The following is a 23760-nucleotide window of genomic DNA, read 5'->3' as shown; positions in this document are numbered from 1 at the left end:
TCCCACACACTTCACCACTGGGCGATTGTCATGTCAATCACCGTGATACCCACCTTCCAATTCTCATTTCATAAGTTCACAAGACATAGGAGCAGAATTGGCCCATTCAGCCCATCAAATTTTATCTACCATTTAATCAGAGCTGATTTATTTTCCCTCTCAACCCCATTCTCCTGTCTTCTCCCCTACTAATCAAGAATCTCCATTTTAGATGTCCGCAACGATGGACTCTGTGGCAAGTCTGTAGCAATGAGTTGCACAGATTCACCGTAGTTAGCGCAACACTATTACCGCTCAGGGCATCAGAGTTCAGAATATAACTCTGACTTCGGCTGTCCTCCCCGTGGACAGTGCATCAAAGACGTACCGGGTAGCAGGTTAATTGATCTCTGTAATTTGTCCATGATTAGGCTAGGGTTAGATCAGGGGTTGCTGGTCTACACCATTACTAACCAAGAACCTATCAAAATATGCTTTAAATATACTCAAATGGCTTGACCCCCAGAGCTGTCTGTGGTAATGAATTCCAGATTCACCACGTTCTGGATACATTCTTCCTCATCTCTGTTCTAAAGGGGTGTTCTTGCATTCTGAAGCTATGCCCTCTGGTTCTAGACTCCCCCATTGTAGGAAACAGCCTGTCCACATCCACTCTAACTAGGCCTGAGAGGTTTGAATGAGATTCCCCCCTCATCTAGTGAGTACAGGCCCAGAGACAACAAATACTCCTCATGTGTACATTAATTAATAAAATTAATTCAGTAGTGACCAGGCAGCGTCACCCCGAGGAAGACCTTCCACCTTTCATCCCAGCTCTAATACAGTTCCAAACCAAGCTGCCGACAGTTCCGCTTGCTCTTGTCCAGTTTGTGTGACTCAGCAAGCCCTGGCGAAGCTATCAGAATCGATGATACAGCAGCTTCCTATTCAGGCTAAGAACAGGTTTGTTTGATAAGATGGACTCTTGATCTCACAATCTACCTCATTATGATCTTACGCTTTAATCGTTTACCTGCACGGCACCTTCTCGGTAGCTTTGACCCTTTATTCTGCATTGTTAAGGATTTAACTTACTCTAGCTCAATGCGCTGTGTAATATTCTAACCAGTATGAACAGAACACAAGACAAGCTCTTCACATGACAATACACAGACATGGGCGGGCAGTGAGAGCTAAGTCACTCAAACCTTTCCAACGGGAACTACACCGAGACAGTGACCACACTCCAGGGAATTAGCACGTGCTTGATAGGGCAAATGGCCTCCTTGCATACCTTGACGGTGAGAGCATGAGAGAGAGAGAACGAGCGAGACACACACACAGGCCGGGTTGTTGTCAGAAGATTCTAGATTTCCACCTGCAGTCAGCACACTGATATAACTGATATTCAAAATCCTAGAACTTTGAACTGCAGATCAGCTTCTCGAGGCTGACACTCGCATTCCACCTTTGACATTTCCCCTTAACTTCCATCAACCCACCGTCATCCCTCCTCGATGCCGAGACACCCCCTCCACCCACAGTACCCTGTAAGACAGTCCACTTGACCCAACTGTGTGTTGGCTCATTGCCCTCGTCTACTTCCCCCCACACTCCTGCCCAGTTATAACACCAGGACTTGTAAAGTAGGGGCAAAGAGGCAGGGTGAGGACAGGGAGGAAAGAGGACAAGGGAAGAGAAAAGGAGGAGAGGGAGTGAGGAGGAGGAAATGGGGGATGGGGGGATGGGGAAGGGGAGGAGGAGTAGGGAGGAGAGCTGGAGGAGGGATGAGTGGATGTTTGTTCCAACAGGTTGATGTGTTTGATTGTCCGGGCACCTGGGTCTCATGTTTGATCTTGGCAGCCATTACAAACAGCTCACTCAGACATCATTTGAGAGAAAGTGCCAAGAAACACTCACAGTTTCTCGAGGGCCTGCAGTCCGGAGAAAGCGCCAGCCTTCAGCAACGCAATCTTGTTGTTGCTCAGTATTCTGTAAAAAAAAAAAAAGAGGAAAAGAAAACATTTGAATTAACTCATCCAGAACAGTAGTTATGGGTGTTCTGCATCAGCGGGGAAACAATCAAAAACAACACACACAAAATGCTGGAGGAAAGCAGCAGGTCAGGCAGCATCTATGAAAGTGAATAAATAGTCAGCATTTCAGGCAGAAACCCTTTTTCAGGACTTGTGATGAAGAGTCTCAGTCTGAAACATCAATTGTTTATTCTCTTCCATAGATGCTGCCTGATCTGCTGAGTTTCTCCAGCATTTTGTGTGTGTTACTCTGGATTTCCAGTGGAATTTTCTGCAGAATCTTGTGCTAAATGAACAAAAGTACCCTACATCATGTGGACTGAAGAACATCACACATAGGAGCAGAATTAGGCCATTTGGCACATCGTCTGCTGCTATTCCATCATGGCTGATTTATTATTCATCTCAACCCTTCTCCCCAGAACCTATGACACCCTTATGAATCAAAAACCTATCAACCTCCGATTTAAATGTACCCAATGACTTGGCCTCCACAGCCATCTGTGGCAATGAATTCCACAGATTCACCATCCTCTGTCTAAAGAAATTCCTCCTCTTCTCTGTTTTAAAGGTACATCTCTCTATTCTGAGGCTGTGCCCTCTGGTCTTAGACTCCCCCGGCATAGGAAAGTTCCAGGACATTGGAAATACCCTGAGTAGTTTTCTTAATTATTCATATTAAAATCATGGTGACACTGGCAGGCCTCCCCAACACAATCTTCGGACCGTGCTGGCCATCAACACAAAATGAGAGAGAGCCCGGGGAAAGAAAGAGCCTGGACTCTGGACTGTGCCCCACTCTGGTGAACTACATGTGCACATTCTCAAACTCACAAGGTAACCAGAAACGAAGCCGGTAACTGCTGCAGGAGTTGCAAAGCTCTGCCACGGGTGGCGTGTGCAGTATCAGGGAAGCAAAAGTCCCACAACAGTCCCGGCAGCAACACCCAGATGAACAGTCAAAGGAGGCTCTGTTTTTACATCTCGGTGAAGGGTGAGGAGAGGGTGAAGACTGCGGAGGTCAGTCGAGTATTCAGGGAGACACTGACCAGGCATGTTCTTGCAGACGCCCCCCACCACTGAGTGCAGGCAAACAAAAATCTCCGACATCTCCCGGCTGCATGGGGAGACGGGTTTCTGGGTTGTGCATGTGTGCAAGTCGTTGACACAATGGAAACGCCTCCATTCCCTAAGCCAGCAACAGGCTCTCATTAGCACAGAGGCAGCCATGCGGCAACAGAACCGCAGGCCTAATTGACTGCCAGTGCCTGCTGCGTAAAGGACATTGTTAGTTAAGGGCAGGATTTACGAGCGTATTTAATGTCCCCTCCTGTCGAAGAAGGGCCTTGGGGCGACTGCAGTGAAGAATTAACGTCCTTCACTTCTGACTGAACCATTTCCTTCCGCCTCTCTCCCCACACCCAATCTCCAACCAACAGGCACGCAGACCAAATGAGGCTTCCTTGGGACATGTGACTTCCCCACACCTCTGCATTCATTAAACCTCTCTGCAATCCCACTGCACTGCCATTCAGCCCACCAAAAGAGCTCTCCTGTTCACTTGCTGGGACATGCCAGATTTCTCCCTCAAGAATACACCCAGTCACCGAATTATTGGGCATTCCCTGTACCTAATAAAGTGGCCACTGAGTGTATGTTCATGGTCTTCTGCTGCTGTAGCCCACACACTTCGAAGTTTGATGTGTTGTGCATTCAGAGATGCTCTTCTGCACATCACTATAGTAACAGCTGGTTATTTGAGTTCCTGTCACCCAGCAGCTTGAACCAGTCCAGCCATTCTCTTTGATCTCTCTAATCAGCAAGGCGTTTTCACCCACAGAACTGCTGGATGTTTATTTTTGTTTCTCACACCATTCTCTGTAAACTCTAGAGACTGCTGTGTGTGTGAAAATCCCAGGAGATCAGCAGTTTCTGAGATACTCAAACCACCCTGTCTGGCACCAGCAATCATTCCACAGTCAAAGTCACTTAGACCACATTTCCACATTTAAAGCTCAAACTAAATTTATTATCAAAGTACATATATGTCACCATATACAACACTGAAATTCAATTTCTTGTGGGCATAGTCAATAAACCCACTATAGAATCAATGGAAGATCGCATCAACTTGGGCATTCAACCAGTGTGTAAAAGTCAACAAACTGTGCAAATACAAAAAGAAAGAAATAATGATAATTAATAAATAAGCATTGAATAGCAAGAACATGAGATGGAAAATCCTTGAAAGAAATGTTCGGTCTGAACAACAACTGAACCTTTTGACCATTTTTGCATACTTTTATGCATTGAGTTGCTGCCACATAATTAGCTGAATAGAGATTTGCATTATCGAGGTGTACAAGTGTACTAAATAAAGTGTTTACTGAGTGTACGTTCCACTGAGATTCTGTAACCCCCATGCATGAAAAAGATTACCCCTCTATCCTCCAGCCCAGCTTAACTATTACAGGAAACCTGACATTGTGACGCTGTCTATGGCTGTCATCTTCACTCAGTAGGTATGCACCTTTCACAATGTGTAACTGGCTCCATCGACGTTCACTACTACAAAGTTCAGTGGACAAAAGTTGGTGTTTGTCTTTGTTAATGTGTAGTTTTTCAGTGATTCTATTGTATTTCTTTGTTCTACTTTGAACACCCGCAAGAAAGTGAACCTCAGGGTAGCTTACGGTGACATATACATGATTGGTAATAAATTTACATTGAACTTTGAACTTCAAACCCTTAGCAGAAGTGCAACAGGAGACTCCACAGATCCTCCCTAGGGTCACTCATCGAGATCATATCGACTGCTGCTGGTAGGCCACCATGGTCAGCACCACAGAGGGTCCCTTCTCCCACAACATTGTGCCAACCCCATGATCAATCTAGCTCTTCCCTCCAACACAGTCTGTAGGCTTCATTTTTCTATCATTCATTTACCTATCTGAGAGTTTTTTAATTGCCCCTACTATGCCTGCCTCTATCACCACTCTTGCAGAGTGTTCCATGCACCCACACCCTCTGTATAAAGAACTTACCTCTAACATCTCCTCTATACTTTCTTCCAATCACCTTAAATGACATTCCCTGGTATTAGCCATTGTCATCCTGGAAAAATGACGTTGGCTGTCTACACTGTCCATGCCTCTCATAATCTTATATACCTTTAACAAGTCATTTATCCTCCATCTCCTCCTCCAGTCCAAAAGCCCTAGCTCATTCACCCTATCTGATAAGACATGTTCTCTAATCCAGCCAGCATCCTGGTAAATCTCCTCTGGACCCTCTTTAAACCATCCACATCTTTCCCATATTAAGGAAACCAGAACTGAACACTGTATTCTAACCAGAGTTTTTCAGAGCTGCAGCATTATCTCACAGCTCTTGAACTCAATCCCCTGACTAATGAAGACCAGCTCTTCCTTAACAACTCTATCAACTTGTGCGGCAACTTTGAAGGGTCTATGGATGTGGACCCCTCTATCCTTCCACACTGCTAAAAGTCCTAAAAGACAGACCTTGTATTCCACCTTCAAAATCTACAAAAGTGTAGCATTAAACATTTTTGTGGACTGAACTGCATCTGCCACTTCTTTGCCCAACTGTACAACTTAGCAATGTCCCACTGTAACCAATGACAATCTTCTATATTATTCACTAGACCATCAACCTACATGTCACCTGCAAACTTACTAACTCACCCCTCCCTCCACTTCCTCATCCAAATCACTGGCCTACCAGTCTAAGGAGGTGTCCGTTATTGAATGCTGCTGGTTGGCACATTCCAGGCTGCAGGAGTCTGTGCAGAGAAATACTCTGAAGCTAAGTGCAGCCGACATAGAGGCTCAATGGGAGAAGGACCGAATTGTTGGTTGTATTCACTCTTAATGTAGGCAAGTGGTGGAAGAACCAGGGGAAAGTTAATGGATGAATGAATAATTGGGAAATAGGATTTATGGGAATGCTCAGATAGCCAGCATAGATTCAGTGGGCAAAATGGCTTACTCTATTTCCATGTGTGAGATAAGAAGAGACTATTTGACCTATCAAATGTACGCTGGCCCTCAGAGTAATCCCAGTAAACCATTCAATTCTCCTGTAACTAATTCTCCCCACACTTGCAACAACTCCCCCATGTTATTAACTGGCTCACATACTAGAAGGCACTTTACAGCAGTCAATTAACCCACTGACGTGAGTTTAAAAATATGGGAGGAAACTGGAGCACCCAGGCTAAAATCCATGTGGTCTCAGGGAGAACATGCAAATTCCACACAGAGAAGGCTGGAGGTCGTGGTCAAACCTGTGTCTCTGGTTCTCCGAGGCACATGGCTCTGCCCTTTACCCATGTCACCAGAGATTATGGGAAAATATGAGAACACAAGGAGCTGAAACAGGCTCCAGTAAGCAAGGGAATCAGATAAACGATGGCTGCAGGGAGATCAGGAGAGGGGAGGAAGCTTTATTTTAAAACTGCAGGCACAGCACCATAATGGGGCAAAGCTGGGAGGTTTCTGAGCATCCCTTCCCCCCCCCCCCATCAACACTGGGAAGCAACCAGTTGAGGGGGTTTCTCTGCCCAGTGTCTTCCTCAGTAACTACATCCAGCTGCTCGACCCCCAACGTGCATCCGTGACCTTCTCAGCCACTAGCACTAGAGCCTTGGGTAAACAGTGAATTACCCATTGCTCCTCCCCTCCCATTTCTCATAGAATATGAAACACTACAGGCCCTTTGGCCCACAATGTTGTGCCAAACTTTTAACCTACTATAAGATCAATTTAACCATTCCATCTTACAGAGCCCTCCATTTTTCTGTTATCCATGTGCCTATCTTAAACGTCCCCAACATATCTGCCTCCACCACTGCCCCGGCAGCACAGTCTGTGAACCCACCACGGTCTGTGTAAAAAAAACCTACCTCTGACATCATTCCCCCCCCCCCCCCGTGGTAAACTATGTATACCTGTCTGGACACGCCCCTCTGCTGACTGCTCCTGTGGCTCCTCCCACAGACCCCTGTATAAAGGCGATTGGGGCACTGCTCCTCCCTCAGTCTTCGTGCTCCCTTTTCGCTGTTAATAAAAGCCTATCGTTCACTTCCAGTCTCCTAGAGTTATTGATGGTGCATCACCCCCCCACCCACCTAAACTTTCCTCCAATCTCCTTACAATTACGCCCTCTTGTATCAGCCATTCCGCCCCATGAAAAAGGCACTGGCTGTCCACCTGATTGAAAGATAAATAATTAGTTTTATTTGTCACACTTATATCAAAATATACAGTGAAATGAGCTATTTGCGTCAATGACCAACACAGTCTGAGGATGCTCTGGCGGCAGCTCACAAGTATCAATCACCATGCTTCTAACACCAACATAGCAAGCCCACAACTCACTAACCCCATCCACACGTCTCTGGAATGTGGGAGGAAACCGGAGCACCCAGAGGAAAACCACACAGTCACGGGGGTGACTTGATAGAGGTGTATGGAATTATACTTGATAGGGTAAATGCAAGCAAGCGTTTTTCCTCTGAGGTTGGGTCGGACAACTAGAGGTCATGGGTTCAGGGTGAAAGGTGAAATGTTTAAGGGGAACATGAGGGGAAACTTCTTCATTCAGAGGGTGGTGAGAGTGTGGAATGAGCTGCCAGCACAAGTGGTGCATGTGAGCTTGGTTTCAACGTTTAAGAGAAGTTTGGATAGGTGCATGGATGGGAGGGGTATGGAGGGCAATGGTCTTGGTGTAGTTCGATGTGAGTGGGCAGTTCAAGTGGTTCGGCATGGTCTAGATAGACTGAAGGGCCTGTTTCTGACTAGATGACTCTTCAGGGAGAACATACAAACTCCTTATGGACAGTGGTGGACATCAAAACCCCAATATTATTGCTGGAACTGTAAGCATTACGCTAGCCATTCCACCTCAATGGGATCTATGCCTCTTATCATCTTATATACTTCTAACAAGTCACCACTCCTCCTCTCCCCTTTCTCTGGGCATCGTGGCCAGAAGGAGGACAGTTAAGGTCTCTGTTCTGCCCACCACAGCACCACCGAGGTCAGCCAAGGTTTGAGAGCACACTGCAGTGGGCAGTAACTGTGGCACAACCCCTGGTCACAGTCCTACCCTCCACAGACTGCCTTGTGAGGAAGCTAGACCTCACAAGTGCCTGCCTCTCATGTTCTTGATGCTAAATGTAGGTACAGCCTACACATCTGAACGAGCGATGGGACCAGTTTACCAGCTGGCGCAGGACCTGTCATTTGGGAAAATCTGTTTATGACCTCATTTCTGACTTGTGAACAGCCCAGGGTACAACCAGTTCTGAGGAATGGAACTGCACTGTGGCCTAGGGAGCACTGGGTCAGACTGGGTGGGGATCATCCCTCAGAACCCACTTCAGAGCTCTATAGAATCATGTTGGATCTCTCTGTGCCCACACTGCTGTCACTGATCAAAGCTCAGCACCCCGGGACATCCTGAAATTGAGCACATTTATGAGGAGCATAGCTACAAGAATGCAGCATCCATCAACAAAGATCCCAACAATCCAGGCCATGCTCTTTTCTCACTACTAACATCAGACATGAGGTACATGAGCCTTGGGTCCCACACCACCAGGTTCAGGAACAGTTATTACCCCTCAACTATCAGCTCCCACACCACCAGGTTCAGGAACAGTTATTACCCCTCAACCATCAGGTCCCACAACACCAGGTTCAGGAACAGTTATTACCCCTCAACCATCAGGTCCCACATCACCAGGTTCAGGAACAGTTATTACCCCTCAACCATCAGCTCCCACACCACCAGGTTCAGGAACAGTTATTACCCCTCAACCATCAGGTCCCACAACACCAGGTTCAGGAACAGTTATTACCCCTCAACCATCAGGTCCCACATCACCAGGTTCAGGAACAGTTATTACCCCTCAACCATCAGGTCCCACACCACCAGGTTCAGGAACAGTTATTACCCCTCAACCATCATGTCCCACATCACCAGGTTCAGGAACAGTTATTACCCTACAACTATCAGGTCCCACACCACCAGGTTCAGGAACAGTTATTACCCCTCAACCATCAGGTCCCACACCACCAGGTTCAGGAACAGTTATTACCCCTCAACCATCAGGTCCCACACCACCAGGTTCAGGAACAGTTATTACCCCTCAACCATCAGCTCCCACACCACCAGGTTCAGGAACAGTTATTACCCCTCAACCATCAGGACCCACACCACCAAGTTGGCAGAAGAGAGGCAGAAGGAAGAAACTATATAGGCCAGTTAGTCTGACCTAAGTGGTAGGTAAGATGTTGGAGATGATTTTTGATGAGGTGTCAGGGTACTTGGAGGCACATGATAAAATAGGCCATTGTCAGCATGGTTTCCTTAAGGGAAATCTTGCCTGACAAATCTGTTGGGAGTTTTTCGAAGAAATAACAAGCAGGATAGACAAAAGAAAATCAGTTGATGTTGTGTAGTTCAATTTTCAGAAGGCCATTCTCAAGGTGCCACAGATGAGTCTGCTTAACAAGCTACAAGCCCATGGTATTACAGGAAAAATTCTAGCATGGATAAACAGTGGTTGACTGGCAGGAGGTAAAGAGTAGGAATAAAGAGAGCCTTTTCTAGTTGGCTGTCGGTGACTAGTGGTGTTCCACAAGGTTCAGTGTTGGGACCACTTCTGTGTACATTATATGTCAATGATTTGGGTGACAAAGTTTACAGATGATATGACAACTTGCTTGCTGCCACTTACATGCGGGAGGGAGGGGAGCTGTAGGGGAACAGAAGCTGGGGAAGGCTTTGGGGTTCTAACATTTAAGTTTTATTAATTCTTTGGGGCACTTCTCTGTTTTCATGGATGGTTGCAAAGAAAAAGCATTTCAGGATGTATATTGTATACATTTCTCTGACGTTAAATGTACCTTTGAAACCTTTGAAGACAGGAAGTAGAGGCGCTACAGAAGGACTTAGACAGATTAGGAGAATGGGCAAAGAAGTACTAGATGAAAGAGTCTCGGAAAATATATGGTCATCACTTTGATAGAAAAAATGAAAGGATTCACTACTTTCTAAATAAAGAGAAAATTCAAATATCTGACATGTAAAGAGACTTAAAGGTTAACCCTAAAGGTTAATTTGCATGCTGAGTCCGTGGTGAGGAAGTCAATGCAATGTTAGCATTCATTTCAAATGGGCTAGAATATAAAAGCAAGGATGTAATATTGAGACTTTATAAGGCACTGGAGAGAACTCACTTGGAGTACTGTGAGCAGTCTTGGGCCCCTTATCTTAGAAAGAATGTGCAGAAACTGGAGAGGGTTCAAAGGAGGTTCACAAAAATTATTGCAGAATTGAACAGCTTGTCATATGAAGAGTGTTTGATGGCTCTGGGCCTGTATTCACTGGAATTCAGAATAAGGGGTGACCTCATCAAAATTTATTGAATGGTAAAAGGCCTTGATGGAGTGAATGTGGAGAAGATGTTTCCTCTGGCGGGAGAGTCTAAGAACAGAGGACACAGCCTCGGAATAGAGGGGTGTCCTTTTAGAATGGAGATGACAAGGAATTTCTGTAGCCAGAGAGTGATGAATCTGTGGAATTTGTTGCCACAAGTAGCTGTGGAGGCTACATCTTTATGTATATATAAGGCAGGGGTTGATAAATTTGTGATTGGTCAGGGCATGAAGGAACACGGGGAGAAGGCAGGAGATTGGGACTTAGATGAAAATTGAATCTGCCATGATGAGATAGCAGAGCAGACTCGATGAGACAAGTGATCTAATGTTGCGCCTATATCTTATAGTTTAACTCACATTATTTGCACACTTGTCTTTTTTTTTTGCACATTGGTTGTTTGCTAGTCTTTATTGACATTGAGTTTTTTGTAAATTCTAATGTATTTATTTTTTCTACAAATGAATCTCAAGGTGGTCTACAGTAACATATATACATACTTTAATGATAAATTTTACTTTGAGCTTTGAGATTATGAATGTTCCCATTAAAATGCCTGTCCACCTTTCCATCGTCAATAGAACGACCATTAATGGAGAGTAGTTGGGGGTATGAGGTGGTCTCTTCCTCAGAGAAACAACAGCTCACAATGATATTGAGACAGCAAGGCTCACAAAGAAACACTACTGTCCTGTCCGGGTGAAGGATCATTGGAGCAGCACAGTAACACAGAAGTTAACGTGGATCTTTACCATGCCAGTCATCAGAAATCATGGTTCAATTGCCATTAGTGCAAGGAGTTTGTAGGTTCTCTCCACAACCATATGGGATTCCTCTGGCTGCTCTGGTTTCCTCCCACGTTTCTAAGGTGTATGGGTTAAAGCTGTTAAGTTACTGTGCATGCTATATTAGTCTTGGAAGCATGGCAACATTTACGGGCTGCCCCCGCACATTCTCAAACTGTGTTGGAGGTTGACGCAAATGATACATTTACATGTACATTTGACTCATAAAGCCAATCCTTATAAGGAAGTGCTATTCCTCATTCCTGAATCACAACCTCAGAGAAACCACTCACTCAGCAGCAAGACTGCTCTGCCCTGCTCCACCTCCGGGAGTCTTGGCCTCGGCCAGTACCTAGTAACACATTTCTGTGGGGATGGACAAACTCCCCAAAATCAGACTGGGGCTGATTTCTCTGTGGTGGAGCTCGAATTATGCAGTTGTATTCCCAGATGCCTTTGTTCTACCGCTCTACTGTTCGCTGTGCAAATCCTGCCGTGGTTTGCCCTACCAAAGTGCAACACCTCACACTTTTCTTTATTAACTTCCATCCACCAAATTCGGCCTATTTTTCCAGCTGGTCCAGATCCTACTGGAAACTTTGATAGTCTTCCTCACTGTCCACAGCATCCCCAATCTTGGTGACATCCATAAATTTGCTGATCCAGTTTACTGCATTATCATCCAGATCATTGAAATAAATGACAAACAACAGACTGAATGTCCGTGGAGTTGGTCAGGATAGATTGGTTGTGGTTGGGACACGTTTTAACTATAATCACACTGCTCAGATGCAATGCTCCAGTTTTTATTAAAATCTTCTTCAAACATCAGATTTCATTGGGGGATCAGCAGTGAGAGCAAATTTCTACAGATATACCGTGGCGAGCACTCTAACTGGTCACATCACTGTCCAGTATGGACAGGCCACTGTGTGGGATTGAAATAAGCTGCAGAAAGTTGTACGCTCAGCCAGCTCCATCACGAGCATCAGCCTTCCCAGCATCAGAAAACCTTCACAAGGTTACGCCTCAAATATCTGGCATCCATCATTAAGGACCCCATCACCCAGGACATGCCCTCTTCTCATTGCTACCATCAGGAAGGAGGTACAGAAGTCTGAAGACACACACTCAGTGTTTTAGGAACTGCTTCTTCCCTGTGCCATCCAATTTCTGAATAGACAATGAACCTATGAAATACCTCACTATTTCCCCCCTCTTTTAATTATATATATACTTATTGTAATTTACAGTTTTTTATTATGTATTGCATTGTACTGCTGCCACAAATCAGCAAGTTTCATGACATGTGCTGGTGATATTAAACCTGATTCTGATTCTGAAAATCCAGCAGAAACTCCTGGCTTCACACTCCCCCCCTTTGCTCAGGACCCCGAGCATTTTATCAGTTTCCCAATCCGTACAGCAATCTGTTGCTGATAAAGGAGGAATTCCATGGTTGATCATTGCCAACAGGAGATTTCACTGGCTGCAACACCCTCTTGAAGAAGCGAGCCGAGAGTCAGAGGACTGCTCTGCTCACCTTTCACCTGAAACTTGTGGATCCGCGACCTCCAACAAACGTGATGGAGGGCAGTACTCACGGGGTCGAGATCAGGGAGAGGGATTCAGAGCTGCCACATTGGAGAAAGGCAAGGAACCTGAAAAAACAGACAACTGGGGTCAAGGCAAGAGGCGACAACCATGAGGGGGTATGGAGTGAGGGAGAAATGAGATGTAAGTGGGGGTTTGAGTTGAAGAGGTAAGAGATAATGTTGTCTCACTTGGAATATCATGTACAGTTCTGGTCACCTCATTATAGGAAGGATATGGGAGCTTTAGAGAGGGTGCATAGGAGATTTACCAGGATGCTGCCTGGATTGGAGAGCACTTCTTATGAGGATAGGTTGAGTGAGCCAGGCCTTTTCTCTTTGGAGTGAAGGAAGAAGAGAGATGACTTGACAGAGGTGTACAAGATGATAAGAGGCATAGATTGAGTGGACATCTAGAGACCTTTTCCCAGGGTGGAGCTGGCTAATACCGGGGGCATATATCTAAGATGACTGGAGGGAAATATGGGGGGGGGATATCAGAGGCAGTTTTTTTTTTAAAAACACAGGGAGTGGTGGGTTTGTGGAATGTAATGACAGGGTGGTGGTAGAGGCAGATACATCAGGGACACTTAAGAGATGCTTAGATAAGCATATGAATTTTGGAAAACTGGAGTGTGATGTGGGAGTGGAGGGTTACATGGGAGAGGACTGTTAGATTGACCTTGGAGTAGGTTAAAAGGTCAGTAAAATATAGATGGCCGAAGGGCCTGTACTGTGCTGTACTGTTCTACGATAGAAAACCAGAGCACAGTGGAATTACAGTGGAGTGCTGAATGCAGAGAGTGAGGAGGGAGGCAGAGATTGTGAGAACAATAAAACATTTTCTGAGATCTACTTGCAGCAATCCTTCAGTAAGTTGGAGCAGCCTGCAGACTCCCAGATGCGCGAGTCAGTGAATGAGTACCAGGCGCTCATCTGCGGCCCAGAAACGGAGCTCCGTGTATCACACGAAGACTGGCAGGCTTGGGCCTTCATTCCACTGAAGTTCCAGCCAGCAACTTTGCTAGATGCAGCAAAGCGGAGAAACAGATTGTGACTCACATCAACCGGGAGAGGGGGCCACAGTCAGGAACAAGAGCCAAACCAATCAACTTCTGATTATCGAGGCAACTGCAATATGGCACAGAGGCACAGCCCACAGATCAAGTCCAGACCATCCATTTGCCAATTGCATCAGGCTAGCCTAGTACATGAAGTTTAACAGACCTATAACCCCAGACTAATCCCACTGACCCCTCACCTCACAGTCCAGCAGTGACCCTCTGACCCCTCACCCCACAGTCTGGGACTGGTCCCACTGACCCCTCACCCCACAGTCTAGGACTGATCCCTTCCCCAATGTTCCAGAACTGATCCCAGACTAATCCCACACCTATTATGGATAGCTTGCAAAACAAATTGTTCACTGTATCTTGGTATGCAAGGTCATAAGATATGGAGTTATTCGGGATTACAGGTGACATCTATGCAAATTTCTCCTCCAATATTTCCTTAAAGTGTAGGAGCAGAGTTAGGCCAATTGGCCCGTGGAGTATTCCCCATCATTCCATCATGTCTGATTTATTTTCCCTCTCAGCTCCATTCCTCTGCTTTCTTTCTGTGACGTTAAATGCCCTGACTAGTCGAGAACCTATCAACCTCTGCCTTCAATACACTCAACGATTTGGCCTTCACAGCTGCCTGTGGCAATGAATTCCACAGATTCACCACCCTCTGGCCAAAGGAATTCCTCCTCATCGGCTCTCAAGGGACGTCCTTCTGTTCTGAGTCTGTGCCCTCTGGTCCTCGGCTCTCCCACTTTAGGAAATGTGCAGGAAATTGGAAATTTCCTGTGTGTTTTTAAATTATACATATTGAAGTGTGGTGACACTTGTGGGTGGACCCCTAGCACAATCCTCGGTCTGTAGAAAGGGCACATTTTTCTGTATGTTTCAATGTACATGTGACAAATAAATCTAATCCTTAAAGACTGAGAGATCTTTAAAGCATGATACAAGCTGAGAGAACTCGATGGGGAAGGGCCAGAGGGCTGCTGGCTGGATCAGGATGCAGGGTAATCTGCCAGAACAGAAATAACCGACTCTTCCTGATGACCTCCTGACCTGCCCGATTAGACGCTGCCACCCAGCCCAAGTGCTGCCAAGGCTGTTCGGCTTTCACTCTTCAGTCAGCCTGTTATTTCAGACACGCTACGATCATTGTTCCCACAAGGAAACATCGTTGTCTGGTAGTCGGGAAGGCACCCGGCAGTGCAAGGTAGTGAAGGAGCTCGCTCTGCGTTCTGCAGGACGTCCCGACGAGTCCCTGAACATCAGGAGAATCCTACAGAGGACTGACTGTTGCTCATGTCCTGGACACACTGACCGCTCTATCGACGGCCAATTTCAGTAACAACACTTGGACAATTATTGGCCCCGGGAATGTCGGGGAGAACTCTGTTGCTTGGTGCTACAGGAACCGCAAGGGCAGCCGAGGGGAAATCACATCTCCTCCAGCACAGAGGTGTGGCAGCTCCACTCGCTGGGCTGGGCTGGGCTGGACTGGAGGCCTGGAACTGGCCTGTCCTGTCTGACTCAAGGGGGCCTGCTTTGCTCTTGTTTAGTTATTTAGAGGTACAGCATGGAATAGGGTTTTTCAGCTCTTTTGGCTGTACCTCCCACCAACCCAATTTAACTCTACTCTAATCACGGGATAATTTACAATGACTAATTGTGGTGAACTACATATACCTGTCTGGACACGCCCCCCCTGCTGACCACTGACTGTGGCTCCTCCCACAGACCCCAGTATAAAGGCGATTGAGGCCTGAGCCCTGCCCTCAGTCTCCAGGATGTAGTATGGTGGTCAACTACTGCTTGTTCTTTCTTCCAGTCAATAAAAGCCGATATTTCGCCTCACGTCTCAGAGAGTTATTGATGGTGCATCACTAATTAACACACCCGGTTCATCTTTGCACGATGGGCAGAAAGCGCAGCCCCCAGGGAAAACCCACACATTTCACGGGGAGGATGCACAATAAGTCTTTACAGAGGGTGCTGGGATTAAACTCTGATGCCCTGAACTGTAACTGTGTCATGCTAATCGCTGTGTCACCCGTGTTTTTGTAAACTGCAGAACAGAAACAGGCACTTTGGCCCATCTAATCTGTGCCAAGCTATTACCCTGCCTAGACCCATCGACCTCCACCCGGACCTTAGCCCTCCATGCCCTCCCATCCAAGCACCTATCCAAATTTTTGTTAAATGTTGAAATCAAACCTGCACCCACCACTTCCTTGTGTTGCTCTGCTGAACGTAGCAGGCATATGTTACATTCACCAGGGATCCATGGTGACGCTTGCCCCCAAGCAAGTGCGTGCTGGGCCCTCTGTATTTGAACACGTGGATGTTCCTGGAACCTTCTGCCCCCCCCCCACCATAACTCAGGGGGTTGTTTCGATTTGATTATTATTTTATAATTTTATTCAGAGATCAGTTAATCTCTTACACACTGTCTTTATCTTGTAGCATACATGGAGTCCTGACTTTTTAAATATTATATTGAGCAGCACAGTACGGAAACTGGCCCTTCTGGCTTAACGAGCCTACACTGCCCAGTTACACCCACGTGACCAATTGACCCGCCAACCCCACATGTCTTTGGACCGTGGGAGGAAGCTGGAGCGCTCGGGGAAAACCCTCACGGTCCACGGTGGGTGTACTGGTTGTCGCACTTCACTGTGATCAATAAACCCGATTGTGAATCTGCCCTCCACAGTCCCATCAACCTGAGTCAGCACAAGGCTATTACACCGCAGGCACTGAGTTCGGAGTTCGATTCCAGCATCCTCTGTAAGGAATCGATACGTCCTCCCCATGGACCGTGAGGGTTTTCTCCGAGCGCTCCAGCTTCCTCCCACGGTCCAAAGACATGTGGGGTTGGCGGGTCAATTGGTCACGTGGGTGTAACTGGGCAGTGTAGGCTCGTTAAGCCAGAAGGGCCAGTTTCCGTACTGTGCTTCTCAATATAATATTTAAAAAGTCAGGACTCCATGTATGCTACAAGATAAAGACAGTGTGCAAGAGATTAACTGATCTCTAAATAAAATTATAAAATAAAAATCAGATCGAAACAGCCCCCTGAGTTATGGTGGGGGGTGGCAGAAGGTTCCAGGAACATCCACGTGTTCAAAAACAGAGGGCCCAGCACACACGATCCAAAGACAAGGCTGCAACGTTCGATCACGTTCAGCTGGAGGTGTCAATTAATTGACCATCTGGTTTCCAAATCGATTCTCTTCAGCTAACGTGACACGGAGTACTGGATCCAACAAAAGCTACAGGACTGGACACCACAGGCGTGGTACAGGAGACCTGTACTCCCGAACTCACTGTACCTACAGGACTGGACACCACAGGCGTGGTACAGGAGACCCGTACTCCCGAACTCACTGTACCTACTGGACTGGACACCACAGGCGTGGTACAGGAGACCCGTACTCCCGAACTCACTGTACCTACTGGACTGGACACCACAGGCGTGGTACAGGAGACTTCAAAAAGGCAGCATCCATCATTGAAGACCCTCACCATCCAGGATTTGCACTGTTCTCATTGATACCATCAATGAGGAGGTACTGGAGCCTGAAGACACACACTCAATATTTCAGGAACAGCTTCTTCCCCTCCAACATCAGATTTCTGAGTGGGCAATGAACTCATGAAGTATCTCAGTATTTTCCCTTTCTTTTCGCACATTTACTGTATACATGACAATTTATAGTTGTTATTACGATGTATCGCAACAGACTGCTGCCGTAAGCTAACACATTTCATGACACTGCCAGAGATATAACACCTGACTCTGTTACTGATATCTCACTATTTTTTCTCTTTTATTTTATTCTCTACACTAATTAATTTTTTATATTTAGTTCTTACTGTAATTTATAGTTTTTAAATTATGTATTGCAATGAACTGCTGCCGCAAGAACAAATTCACGCCGCAGTGGAAGTCGGAGATACTAAGCATGATCTGACTCTGATCGTTGTGGCCCAGCTTCAGGACTGCAATCTACCCAGCAAAGGGGGCAAAGCAGGACTAATCCGATACAAGGTATCCATGTCCAGTCAGTTTTCCCCACGAGAGTTAACACCAACTCTTCTATTCTCCAGCAGTAACTCACCAACCAGCCGCTCAGGATGCCCAGGCGTACAGCTGCAGGTCCTGGTCACTACCACCTTGGTTTTGTTTATTTAGAGATACAGCACGGTAGCACACCGTCCGGCCCAATGAGCCTGTGCTGCCCAATTACACCCACGTGACTCACTAACCCATACGTCTTTGGGGTCAACGGACCTCTTGTGTAATGGCATTGGTCCATGGCGGGTTGGGAACGCCTGCAGTGGGGGGTGTGAAACACAACGGGACCAGCTGTGGATGTACCTTGGCTACCAGAGCAGGTCAGCGTCAGAGACGCATCTATGACACCCGTAGGTCTCTGCACCAGCCACAAGGCACAGAACAAGAGCGTGATGCAGCACCAGCACCGAGTTCAAACTATCCAGGCCCCTTCAACTCCCCGGACACACGAAGTTCAGCAGATGCTGGAAATTTGGAGCAACTCACATGAAGTGCTGGAGGAACCCAACAAACCAGGCAGCAGCTGTGGAAAGGAACAAACGTTTGACGTTTCAGGCCGAGACCCTCATCAGGACAGGAAAGGAAGTGGGGGGGGGGGGGGAATAATGTAATAGATTTCCACTATCATCCACCAGCTCTTCTTCCTCCCCCTCCCCCTTCCCCTACTATTTTATTTTTAGCTTCTTCCCCCTTTGCTTTCCAGTCCTGATGACGGGTCTTGGCCCAAAACATCAACTGTTTATTCCCCACCACAGATGCTGCCTGACTTGCTGAGTTCCTCCACCATTTCGTGTGTCAATCAACATCCCACCACCCTCACTGTCCTCACCCTAACCGTTCACTCTTTACACTATTGCTTTATTGTGCGCCATCTACAAAGCACACAGCACTTCCTTGTCCAGGTGACTGACTGCAGCTCCCGAGTCACCACCAAATAGGGCAAGGGTGGCAGGCACAGGGAACACCACCGGGTTCCTCACCTTCCTCTCACACACACATATTGCCATCGCTTCCCCAAGCCTGTGTGCAAATCCTGGGACTCCCCATGACAGCACCTCTGCCAGGCCGAGGTTGCAGGTCACTCCTTAACTCTTGAGGGCAACAACTGCTAAATAAATGCATGAGAGCCCCTCAACAATGCTCATGGTAGCCTGTGCTTTGTGGAGGGAGCAAGGCTTTTGATATGCGTCTGCCCAACGTGGAATCTTGCTGTGCACAGCTCTGGCTGCCCCACTTGTCTCCACGGCGATGTACAGGACACACACTGCTGGCAAGGCATGTCCAGTACCTCAGAAAGCCCTAAGGTAGGCCCCTGCTCCTCTTAAGACCATAAAACAGCGCCAGGCCATTTGGCCCATCCAATCTTCTCCATCATTGATTTATTTTTTTCTCTCAACACTATTCTCCTGCCTTCTTCACAGAACCGTTGTCACCTTTACTAAGTTCTCACATTTGGGGTACTGTGTTCACTTCTGGTCACTTCTTTATAGGAAGGATGTGGAAGCTTTAGAGATGGTGCAGAGATTTACTGGGATGCTGCCTGGATTAGAGAGCATGTTCTATGAGGATAGGTTGAGGGACTGAGGGCTTTTCTCTTTGGATGAAGGAGGATGCGAGGTGACTTGATAGAGGTGTACAAGATGATAAGAGACACAGATAGAGAGGACAGCCAGAGATTTTTTTCCCATAGTAGATATAGCTAATATGAGGAGACATAATTTTGAGGTGGCAGGAGGGAAGTATAGGAGGGATGTCAGAGGTAAGTTGTTCTTTTTCCACACAGAGAGTGGTGGGAACTTGGAACGCCCTGCCAGGGGTGATGGTGGAGGCAGATACATTAAAGAGATTCTTAGGCACATGAATGATAGAAAAGTGGAAAGTGACAGAGGAGGGAAGGGTTAGATTGATATTGGAGTAGATTAAAAAGTCTGCACAACATCGTGGGCCAAATGTGCTTTAATGGTCTGTGTTCTAAACAAGAAGCTACCAACCTCCACTTTAAATATAACCAATGACTTGGCCTGCACAGCCATCCGTGGCAACGAATTGCACAGATTCAGCACCCCGGCATCAATTCCCCGGTGCCAGAGAGCAGTTCCGTCTGCTACCCCGCTCTGAGGAGCTGCCTGACCTCCCCACATGACCTAACGCTGTTCAATGTCTGTAAACAGGAAATGGAACTTCACTGAGGCAATTACTTTTGCCACAGTACAGTTAGCACACCCTCCCTTTGAAGCGCACCCCAGATATGTACAGAAAACGATGGAAACGAGCAGGGGTGGGGGTTATCACCACAGTCAGCGCACCCCTGCTGTCTGTACAGCACCGATCTAACACTACCCTTCGTGTCACAACAATGGACTGGGGCTCAGCAAACCCAAGACCAGGCTGACGCAGGGGATATCTTAAAAAAATAAATTATAGCTCGCAGTGATTTATGAGGCTGCAATTTAATTGCGGGGCAGGGGGTTAAATATTGAATAACAGATTGCCAGGAGTCAGTTGCAGGGTGAAACCTGATGCCAAGCTTTGTATAAAGAACAGTAGATACATCTGCGAGTTACATGCAGGAATGCGAGCCCCACCATAATGCAAAATGTCCACCAAGCATTTTTAAACACAAGGAACTCTGCAGATGCTGGAAATCCAGAGCAACACACACACAATGCTGGAGGAACTCAGCAGGTCAGGCAGCGTCTATGGAGAGGACCTTTCATCAGGTGATCCTCCACAGAAGCTGCCTGACCAGCTGAGTTCCTCCGGCATCTTGTGTGCGTTGCTCACCGAGGTTTATTTCAGAATCAGAAATCATTCCCAAGTCCCGGAGAAGATGGGGGTGAACCGCCTCCTTGGACCACTGCAGTCCACCTGAGGCTGCTCTCTCAGTAAGGTCAGAGAGGGCCTAGCTCCAGGCTTTAGACCCACTGAATATGAAGGAACAGGTACAGGTACCTCTTCGGTCTCTTAAATCTCTCTCTTCTTATCCCGTTCCTGAGCCCATTTGTACTCCCCACCCCTAGAGAAAAGACAATTACAGCCCACCTTATCCATACCCCTCATGATTTTGTAAATGACTATGAGGTCTCCTCCTCCTGCACTCCAGGGAATAAAGATCCAGCATAGGTGAACCCTCCCAATGACTCTGGCCCTCTAGTCTTGATAGAAGCCACTAAATCGCTTTTACACCCTCTTCAGCTTGACAAAGTCTTTTCTGTAATAGAGTGATCAAAACTGTACAGTGCTCCGAGTGCAGTCTCACCACAGATAACTGCAACACACTGCATATTCTAATGCATTGATGTATGAAGGCCAGCATGCTAAATGCCTTGGTTCTCAACCACAAGGCATAGGAGCAGAATTAGGCCATTCAGCCCATCAAGTCTGTTCTGCCACTCAATCATGGCTGATTTATTTTCCCTTTCATCTGCCTTCTCCCAGTAACATTTGACACACTTGTGGTGCCACGGTAATGTAGCACAGCGGTTAGCGCAGCACTATTACAGCTCAAAGCATTGGAGTGCAGAGTTCAAATCCAGTGTCATCCAAAAACAAATTTGTAAATTCCTCCTCATTTCCTCCAGGTGCTCCAGTTTCCTCTCGCAGTCAAAAGACGTACTAGTTAGTAGGCTAACTGGTCATTGTAAATTGTCCTGTGATTACGCTGGGGTTAAACTGGTGGGTTGTTGGCAGGGAGTGGGGGGAACTCAATGGACTGGGCCTGTTCCGCACTTTACACGCTTTATCTCGACATAAAATACTCATTGCCATCATTATGTGCTGTCGAATGACATCGTCATTGTGTGCTGTGTTGAATGACGTCATCATTATATGCAGTGTCATATTGCATGGGTGGTTATGGTCTTTCCATGACCATGATTGTTCCCCGCAATTTTTTTCTACACAAGTGGTTTACCATTCCCTTCTTCTGGGCAGTGTCTTTACAAGACGGGTGACTCCAACCATTATCAATACCCTTCAGAGATTGTCTGCCTGGTGTCAGTGGTCACATAACCAGGACTTGTGATCTGCACCGGCTGCTCATACGACCATCCACCACCTGCCCCCATGGTTTCACATCACCCTGATCGGGGGCTAAGCAGGTGCTACACCTTACCCAAGGGTAACCTGCAGGCCAGCGGAGGGAAGGAGCACCTCACACCTCCTTTGGGAGAGACATATCCCCACCTGATAAAATATTAAATATTAAATATTAAAAAATAAAATAAAATAGTCAAGAACCTATTAACCACTGCCTGAAAGATACCCAAGGACTTGGCGTCCACAGCCATCAGTGGCCATGAATTCCACACACTCACCACTCTCTGGTTAAAGAAATTCATCATCATCTCTGTTCTAAAGCGACGTCTTTCTATTCTGAGGTTGTGCGCCCTGTTTCCAAATTCTCCCACTACTGGAAACTTCCTTTCCTTGTCCACTCTAGGGCTTTCAGTAATCCATAGGCTGCAATGAGATCCCCTCGTCCTTCTTCGAAAAGGAAGGTCAGAGTAATTTAGAAACATAGAAAACCGACAGCACAATATAGGCCCTTTGGCCCACAAAGCTGTGCCGAACATGTACTTACTTTAGAAATTACCTAGGCTTACCCATAGCCCTCTATTTTTCTAAGCTCCATGTACCTATCTAAAAGTCTCTTAAAAGACCCTATTGTATCTGCCTCCACCACCATTGCCGGCAGCCCATTCCGTGCACTCACCACTCTCTGCATAAAGGCTACCCCTGACATCTCCTCTGTACCTACTCCCCAGCACCTTAAACCTGTGTCCTCTTGAGGCAACCACTTCAGCCCTTGGAAAAAGCCTCTGACTATCCACACAATCAATACCTCTCATCATCTTGTACACCTCTATCAGGTCACCTCTCATCCTCTGTCACTCCAAGGAGAAAGGGCCAAGTTCACTCAACCTATTCTCATAAGGCATGCTCCCCAATCCAGGTAACACCCTTGCAAATCTCCTCTGCACCCTTTCTATAGTTTACACATCCTTCCTGTAGTGAGGTGACCAGAGCTGAGCACAGTGGGGTCTGACCAGGGTCTTATGTAGCTGTAACACTACTTCTCAGCCCTTGAACTCAATCCCATGGTTGATCAAGGCACCATATGCCTTCTTAACCACAGAGTCAACCTGCGCAGCAACTTTGAGTGTCCTATGGACTCTGACCCCAAGATCCCTCTGATCCTCCATACTGCCGAGTCTTAACATTAATACTATATTCTGCCATCTTATTTGACCCACTAAAATGAACCAACTCACACTTCCCTGGGTTGAACTCCATCTGCCACTTCTCAGCCCAGTTTTGTATCTATCAATGTCCCACTGTAACCTCTGACAGCCCTCCACACTATCCACAACACCTCCAACCTTTGTGTCATCAGCAAATTTACTAACCCATCCCTCCACTTCCTCATCCAGGTCATTTATAAAAATCATGAAGAGAAGGGGTCCCAGAACAGATCCCTGAGGCATACCACTGGTCACCAACTTCCATGCAGAATATGACCTATCTACAACCACTCTTTGCCTTCTGTAGGCAGGACAGTTCTGGATCCACAAAGCAAGGCCCCCTTGAATCCCGTGCCTCCTTACTTTTTCAATAAGCCTTGCATGGGGTACCTTATCAAATGCCTTGCTAAAATCCATACACACTACATCTATGGCTCTACCCTCATCAATGTGTTTAGTCACATCCTCAAAAAATTCAATCACACTCGTAAGGCACGTCCTGCCTTTGACAAAG

At 46.7% G+C, this 23760-nt stretch overlaps 1 protein-coding gene across 1 annotated transcript in view; it reads right to left on the bottom strand.

Annotated features, from left to right (window-relative positions):
• LOC140736125 (adhesion G protein-coupled receptor A2-like) overlaps window positions 1–23760 on the bottom strand; it is a 110159-nt gene that overhangs the window by 52963 nt on the left and 33436 nt on the right. The window contains exon 2 of the mRNA XM_073061922.1: window positions 1900–1971. Within this exon, the coding sequence (XP_072918023.1) occupies window positions 1900–1971 (72 nt within the window). The remainder of the gene's footprint in view (window positions 1–1899; window positions 1972–23760) is intronic.

The sequence above is a fragment of the Hemitrygon akajei genome, chromosome 1 (assembly GCF_048418815.1).
Source record: "Hemitrygon akajei chromosome 1, sHemAka1.3, whole genome shotgun sequence".
NCBI lineage: Eukaryota > Metazoa > Chordata > Chondrichthyes > Myliobatiformes > Dasyatidae > Hemitrygon > Hemitrygon akajei.
Note: the sequence above shows the minus strand (reverse complement) of the source record. Positions and strands in the feature narration are given on the sequence as shown.